This window comes from Gracilinanus agilis, unplaced genomic scaffold (genome assembly GCF_016433145.1).
Source record: "Gracilinanus agilis isolate LMUSP501 unplaced genomic scaffold, AgileGrace unplaced_scaffold2315, whole genome shotgun sequence".
Taxonomy (NCBI): domain Eukaryota; kingdom Metazoa; phylum Chordata; class Mammalia; order Didelphimorphia; family Didelphidae; genus Gracilinanus; species Gracilinanus agilis.
The window spans coordinates 1-8,111 of NW_025354858.1; the positions used below are offsets into that span (position 1 = coordinate 1).

Consider the following 8,111-nt stretch of genomic DNA (forward strand, 5'->3'; position numbering starts at 1 on the left):
GGGGAGAAAGGGAGGAAGCTGAGGCCAAAGCGGCAGAAGTGCGGTCTGGACCTCCACGCCGAGCTGTGACCCCTCCCCCCCTTTTCCACTCTTTCCTTTCTCTCTTTCTCCCGACCTTCCCAGGTTCCTGGTGGAACATCACTGGTACCAGCAGTGGGAGGCCTACGTCCGAGCTGGAGATCAGGACTCCAGTGCTTTCCCTGGGCCTGTCAACAACGGGGAGCTCTTCGAAGGTACCCAGGCCCCTCCCCCCCCCTCCGGGCCCCGACCCCTAGATGTCGTCCTTTCTCTCCTCTTTACCTTCCTGTGATCTCCACCCATTGTGCTCCCTTCTCTGGTTGGCCAGGCCAGGGCCTTTCCCGGGGAGCCCTTTCCAATTCTATCTCTCTTGATCCTCACCACAACCCTGGGACGTAGGTGGTGTTACTGTCCTCATTTTACAGATGTGGAAATGGGGACAAGCAGAGGGGAAGAAAGTGACTTGCCCAGGGTCACACAACTAGGTAGGGTCTGAGGCTAGATTTGAATTCAGATCTTCCTAGCTCCAAACCCAGTATTCACCGTACTACAGGGCCAGGGCCCTCACCTCTTCCTTTCAGACTGTCTCCTTCCTCAGCCCTTTCCTCCAGATTCCTCTGCCTTATGTGGAGGTGCTTCCTTCCTGGTGGAGAGTCACAGACAATTCCTGCTCTCCCAGAGTCTGCAATGGAGGCTGGGGGAATATAGCCCCTCCACTTTGAATTATTCCATGAATTGTTTGAGCTGGTAAAGACACTTTTACTGTGGTACATTGGTGAGGCTCTAGGTGGTGAAGTAGATAAGAATGCCAGGAAGGCTTCAGATCTGGCAGAAGCTGCTTAAGCTTCATGATCCCAGACAGGTCACTCTGGTTGCCTCAGTTTCTTCATCTGTAAAATGGGAATAACAACAGCATTTCCATCCCAGGGCTTTTGAGATGATATGAGATAGTATTTGTAAAATGCTTAGCCCAGTACCTGGTACACAGTGTTTTATAAATGTTAGCTGGTCTTATCAGCATCATATCAGGACCCCAACCTTTATGTAGGAGGGTGTACCTGAGCTGAGCCTTCAAGGAAGTCAAAGATGCTAAAAGGAGTGGGGGGGAGCCCGCTCACCCACCCACCATGGGCCAGAATGCTCAAGCGTCTGATCCTGGGAAGCCTGAGACAACTATGAAAGGAGTCAAGAAAGAGAAGTGGAAGCCTGCTGAAAGACTTTCAGTCCTAGGCTGAGGAGCTCTAGAGTTTCTCCTCAGAACAACAGGAAACATTTTCTAACACCAGAATGAGTCACAGCCTGAGGGCTGTAAGCCTAGAAGGCAGAAAGAGGAGTTTTCAGACCCCTCAGTAGCCATTTGGTAGCCTCATCAGCCCTGGTCCCCTTATCTGGGGAGTCCCTGCCTATATTCACAGGGTGGTTGTGAAGAGCAGAAGAGCTAACACCCGTAAAGTGCTGTCTCAGTGGCCACTGTTGTGTTTTGGAAACTAAGTTGTGGTGGTGCTTTTTGCTTTTCCATCCTAGTTATTCCCCTGCACCTCTCCCTCCCATCCCTCAATGGAGCTCAAAGCAAAACCAGTTAAAGAAAGAACCAAAGAGCTGGCACAATGAGGGCACAGCTGCAGTTTTCTGCACCTTTCCAAGTAGTTCATCATCTGTTCTCTAGAGGACCACCATCCCTTTTTCACTAATTCAGAGTTCAACCTAGGAATGTTTGGGAAAGTGCACATATAGGCTGGGCAAGAGGGGAGACGGATTCAGAGCCAGGAACTCTTTATTAGGAGTCTAGGTCCAAGGGCAGAAGGACTTCAGCCAGAGTGGGCAGGGGATGGGTATGAGGGAAGATAAGGCGAGTAGAATCCTTGAGATGTGGCAGCTAAATGCATGGCAGGGAGGGTTATGAACCCAGAAGGGCAACTGGAAGCATGGGAATGCCCACAATAATGATCAGAAACTTGAGAAGAGGCATGTGTTTAATGAGGAAGAGGACAAATTGGAGCATCCAAACAGCAAGCTGACCATAGAGGAGTTCTCTCCACTCAACAATCCCTTCTTTCTCCCACCCTGTTATCCTCACTAGTCTTCCATTCTTGGGCTCTCCATATGTATCTTTGGGGTCTAGCCATCTCCTCAGATCTTTCCCTTTTCCTATGTTTGGAGCCTTCTTGGTTCCCTGAGAGTCCCTTTCAATTCCATAATACTTTCCTTTTTTCTCCAAGTCCATCCCTCCTATAACCTCTCCCCTCCCACACATTCTTTCTGTTTCTGGATCTTCCCCCTTTCCCTGCACACAGACCAAGAAACATGGCGCCTGAAGGAACGGCTGGTGGAAGGCGAGGACTATGTACTGCTGCCAGCCATGGCCTGGCATCTTCTGGTTAACTGGTATGGGCTGGAGCCCGGGCAGCCACCCATTGAGCGGAAGGTGAGGGCCCAGTCTATCCCTCTCCTTTCCAGAGAGCCTGAAAAGGGTCCAGAGCTGGGGTCTGAATGACCACAGGAAAAATACTCTGCTCCAAGTGAATTCATAGGCAAATTTTATCAAACCTTTAAAGAAAGAAAAATCGATGGCTCTGCAAACTATTCTCAAAAAATTGAGAGGAAAAACATTCTTCCAAACTCCTTAGTGAGCCCCAGTTGGAGGCCTAACACTTAACCAAGGAAGGACAAAGCAAAGGCAGGACCATAGGTTGATGTCGGGGAGTAGAGATCCAAAACTCTCTTGCAGAATCCTGGCAAAAAGACCACGATCGATCTATGCAAAGCAGTTAGCTGCAGACAAATTGGATTCAAACCAGGGGTGTGAGAACAGCCCTGCTTTTTCCAGGGACCTAGAGAAGGTTCCTCTTACTTGGAGGCTCTGGAGTCCCTGACTAGATGGTCTCTTTTCCCTCCTTTCAGGTAGTGGAGCTGCCCAGCACCCACAAGGTAGAGGTCTATCTGGTTGAACTGCTCCTGTGTCAGCACAATGACATGGAAATATCCCGGCCTGCGCAATTCAGCCGAGCAGACCCTGTCGGTGAGGACTAGGGCACGTGGGGCCCGATGTTCTGAGCAGGAATGCAGCCCATGCCCCGGATCTACTAGGCTTTCCTCATGAATTTGGAGTACTTCATTGGGGTTTGTAGGCCAGTCAGGGATTGGAGTCCATTTCCTTCACTGGGGGGTCTTGATGGGAGAGAACCACACCCCCAGCCTTGTTTCCACAAGCGAAATTTAGCTAGTATTGACTGGTGTTTCAGTCCCCACTGAGGACTAAGCAGGGGCCTAGTATACTACTGAGTGGAGATTGACTCAAGTCTAGGCAGTGGGCCTTCCTTACTGGGCCTCGTGGCTCTATTTCCACTTGCAGAGTTGGTCCTTCAGACAGCCAGGGAGCAATTCTTAGTGGGGCCAGAGGAAGAGACACGCCTGTGGGTGAAGAATGCAGATGGCTCCTGTGAGAGACTGAGGAACGTACATATGTCTGTGTTAGATGCCTGCCTTGGGCCTGGTCAGGTGAGGCCTCAGAATATTCATTTCCCAGAACCCCATACTTTCTTCTAAAGGGTAAGGGTTACAAAGGAACTGCCAGAGAGGTTCTCAAAGTACAGCTTGCTCTTGCTCAGGCCCTGCCACTACCCACAGGTTGTCATCATGGAGACTCGGAACAAAGACGGCACGTGGCCTAGTTCCCGGCCTCACATCATGTGAGTGTAGATAGAGCCTGGAGAGGCTCAGGGCAAGCCAAAGGTGGTTTGGGAGGCCCAAACTGTTTTCTGAGGGCCTGTGAAGAGAGGGGTTGTGATAGAGCCTTGAAGATGAAGGAAAGAGCCCTGGGGATATCTGGGGGGCCCTGAGATCAGTCAAGGAAAGCGTATCCTTTGGGTATTCTCTGGGACTTGAGGTAAAAGGGGGCATAGGAGCATTAAGAGGGTGAGGGAGTGTGTTATGCCAGGTTGAGAATAGGAGTCTTCAGGGTGTTGGAAGCCGGAAGGTGAACAGAGGTGCCCCAGGGTCTTCTGGGAATTCATGAGGCAGGTGTTGACTCATCTTTGGACTCTAGGAAGAGCGTGGGAGATGACGAAGACAGTTTCCGAGGCCAGCCAGGTGTCTGTGGCCTCACCAACCTGGGGAACACATGCTTCATGAATTCAGCCCTGCAGGTTTGGCATTGGAGTTGGGGGAGAGGAGACTAGGACAGGGATTGTGGGGTTGGGGGGGGGGGCAAACTCCCTGAGTCTTAAGCATAGCATCCTGGCTCCCTCCACATCTCTCCAGTGCCTGAGCAATGTCCCCCCACTGACGGAATACTTCCTACACAACCACTACTTGAAGGAGCTGAACTTCTGCAACCCACTAGGCATGAAGGGCGAGATTGCCGAGGCCTATGCTGACCTGGTCAAACAGGCCTGGTCTGGCCACCACCGCTCTGTGGTCCCCCGGATGTTCAAGGTCACTCTGAGCTTTTCTGTGTCTTTCCTTCATGACCCCCCCCTCCACCCAGCTCCTCTGCTATCCTAATAGACTCTAAGATGGCCCTGTAAGTGCCTATATAGACAGTTCTCACTTTATGTACCAATGTGCAAACCTCTACAGAAAGTGATTTTTCCCATAATGCAAATTTATGCCTACCCTCCCACTTCCTTTATCCTGTGTAATGAAGGCATACACAAAACACCTTTACACAAGGCAGAACATCGACTAAATTGCAGATGTATTGACGACTGGACCACAGTAACAGGATCACGAAACTGAGGGGTGGCGTGCCCAGTACTGTCCAGTTGAGTTAACAGAGGTGTGCTGCCCTTTCCCCTACCTGCTACACTGGGGTGGCCTGCACCTTTTTAATGAAGCTATCGGGAGCTCTTTGGGCATAGGCTCTTCTTTTTCCTCAGTTACCTTTTGATAGCAGGCAATATTGGCCTCAGCTAGTCTTTGAACTTTTGAAAATCCATTTTCATTTGCATAACCCTAAATCTGACTTGGCATCAGTTCTGAGGTAGAAAGGTGGTAAAGACTGGGCCATGCAGGTTAAGTGACTTGACCAGGGTTGCGCAGCTAGGAGGTGTCTGAGGCCAGATTTGAACCCCGGTCCTCCCGACTAGGCCTGGCGCTCCAGCTGCCCCTGGATCTTTTCAATACGAGAAATGATGAAATGCTTCTGCCTCCTGTTTGGTTGTGAACTTCTCTGGTTCCACCCTAGTTTCCACAGTTTCCCTTTCTTTTGGGGCAGTCCTTGCAGCCATCAGATCTCCATTGGACTGTACCTGTCTAGGAGACTCACTGACCTCTTCTGTGTCATTCTTGTTCCCTTCTAGCTGCAATTCTTGGGCTAATTTTACAATTTTGGTACTCAAGTCCTTTCAACTCTTCATCTTTCTCAAATCCTGGAAAATTGGGAATGAGCTATTGGCCACACTTGTCCCCAGACTCTTCCTACATGTTTCTTTTCACGCCTTTCAGAATCCTTTCCCCAAAAGTCATATTTACATCAGGCAAAATTTACATAAAGCAAGAACTGTCTGTAATCTCATCTCTGCTTCTTTCTCTGATCCCTGCCTTGTTAGCCTCTGGCCTCCTTCATGACCCTCAGCCCATTTCTGTAATCTCAGCTATCAGGCCACAGCCCTCTCTTGAGTCATGGAGCTCCTTGATGACTCTCTGGTTGTCGTCCAACAATCCTGAGCCCCTCCCTGGCCTTGTTGCCGCCTGTGTTCCCTGCGCCCCTCTCGTTCCCTGTCCTTTTCTGTGACCCTGGAGCCACTCTGTGACTCACTGATTGCCCATGTGATCTCCCCAGCTGCCGTGCCATAGAGTCCCATCTTGGGTTGCCAATGCCTCTCCTGGGTGTTCTCCAATATACCCAAGCCCCTCCCTGGCCCTACAGCCTTTTTTTTTTATTCCTGCCTCCGCTGAGCCCCTTCAGTTTTTGCCCACAGACCAAGGTTGGCCATTTTGCCTCCCAATTCCTTGGGTACCAGCAGCACGACTCCCAGGAGCTCCTGTCCTTCCTGCTTGATGGGCTGCATGAGGACCTGAACCGGGTCAAGAAGAAGGAGTATGTGGAGCTTCGTGATGCTGCCGGCCGGCCTGACCAGGTATAGCTAGGGTTCTCTCTGCAGTCTCTTGGTGCCACCCCCCACCCCCACCCCCGTTCATCCTCTGACTGCTAGGGCCTCCTTGGCAGGAGGTGGCAGATGAAGCGTGGCGGAACCACAAGCGGCGGAATGACTCTGTCATTGTGGACACATTTCATGGACTCTTCAAGTCAACACTGGTGTGCCCCGAATGTGGAAAGGTGTCTGTAACCTTTGACCCCTTCTGCTACCTGAGTGTCCCTCTGCCTGTGAGCAAAGAGCGTGGCATGGAGGTCTTCTTTGTTTCTATGGACCCTCGGCGAAAGCCTGAGCAGGTGACCCTGGGGGTGGGACGGCGAGGGAGAGAAGCTGTAGGGATGTGGGAGAGGGGGCGGGGATAGCGATAGTCATGGAGAGAGAGATAGGAGTGAGCTCTGCTGCATGACAGAGACAGGTACTGCGAAGGGGAGGGAGAGGCAAAAGGAAGAGATGGCTGGGCAGGAGGATGTAGCCTCGGGATCCTGCCCAGCGAAGGCATTGGCATGCACTGCTCAGAGCCAGAATGAGAAGCAGGCATCCTAGGTCAGGACCTCATTGTCTCCTCCTGCAGGAGAGGGTCTGCCCAGCCTTGGGCCAGAGCAGAGCTCTCGGGCTCCCACCCAAACCATAGTCAAAGGTCAGTGGGAAACAACATAGAAAATGGGAATTCGTGGTTTTCCAAGTCATCCCGTGGCCTGCCTAACCCCTCTGTGGCTGTTCTTGAGGCTCAGCTCATGTTCCAGAACCCAGGAGACACTTAGCCACAGAGCAAAGTAGACATAGCAGATAGGGAACGAAGATGTGAGCAGAATGGACTAAAGGGACATCCACAGCCGTGGCGACAGACAGATAACGGGAAAAGAGGCCAAGGCTCGAAGCCAGACCACTGGCCAGAGGGACAGATATGGCAGAAAGGCAGATAGCTGGTGAGAAGTGTTGCCCAGAGACAGATGGGAGAGCGCCTTCCAGGCTCCTCCCGAGGGCCCTGCTGGACATGAGCTGGACCGGCTTCTCCCTCACAGCACCGTCTGGTTGTGCCGAAGGCGGGGAAGGTGCTGGACCTCTGTGTGGCACTGGCTAAGCACACAGGTGTCTCTCCGGACAGGGTAAGTCCTTGGAGGTTGGGGCGGGGGGGGGGGGAGCAGCCCGAGAGGAGCTGGCACCAGCGGGCTGAGAGCTACATCTCACAACCTCTCCAGATGATGGTGGCTGATGTGTTCAGCCATCGCTTCTACAAGATTTACCAACTGGAGGAGTCTCTGAGCTGTATCCTGGACCGCGATGACATCTTTGTGTGAGTTGCAATTAAGGGTCTCTGAGGAAGGGAGGGGGACAGCGAGGAGCCCTCAGCCCACAAGCTGTCCCAACTGGCCTTCCTGGTGCTGCAGGTACGAGGTGTCTGGTGGAGCTGGAGGTGGGGAGGGCACAGGAGAGGATGTGGTGCTTCCTGTGTACCTTCGGGAGCGGACCCCGGCCCGGGACTACAGTGACTCTTACTATGGTCTCATGCTTTTTGGACACCCCCTGCTGGTATCTGTGCCCCGTGACCGGCTCTCCTGGGATGCCCTCTACCATATCCTGCTGCATCGCCTTTCGTAAGCGAGCCCCCTGCTTCCAAACAGTCAGCGCCTTCGGGACTAGTTTCCTTAGACTACCTGGGATGAGCCAAAAGAGGAATGTGACTGACTGCATTTCCAGCCTAAGGGCACGAAACCCCATTGTAGAGATAGCCACTTTGGTGAGAGTCCAATTCAGGCAGGAGAGGAGAGCGAGGCGCGGACTTCTCTCTCTCTTTCTGGGAACTGCCCATCCTGGCTGAGCCTCGGAAGGACACGTCGGGAGGCTCAGCCCTTGGCTCAGAGCCTCTTTGTCCTAAACCCAGGCGATACGTTACCCGACCGGACTCGGACTCGGACGACGAGGAGGATGAGGACTCGGACGAGGATGAGGAAGATGAGGACGAGGACGAGGAGGATGAGAATAGCGAGGAGGAGG

At 52.5% G+C, this 8,111-nt stretch overlaps 1 protein-coding gene across 1 annotated transcript; it reads left to right on the forward strand.

Moving 5' to 3' along the window:
• Positions 1-63: 63 nt before the first annotated feature.
• USP11 (ubiquitin specific peptidase 11) lies at positions 64-8,099 on the forward strand (the record flags this gene model as incomplete). The annotated part of the gene is made up of 13 exons (XM_044683495.1): positions 64-233; positions 2,313-2,443; positions 2,920-3,037; positions 3,371-3,516; positions 3,646-3,707; positions 4,064-4,163; positions 4,279-4,452; positions 5,940-6,098; positions 6,188-6,412; positions 7,139-7,222; positions 7,316-7,410; positions 7,505-7,711; positions 7,999-8,099. Coding segments are annotated over 13 exons (1,772 nt in total), but the record flags the coding sequence as incomplete, so codon positions are not given.
• Between the last annotated feature and the right edge of the window lie 12 nt (positions 8,100-8,111).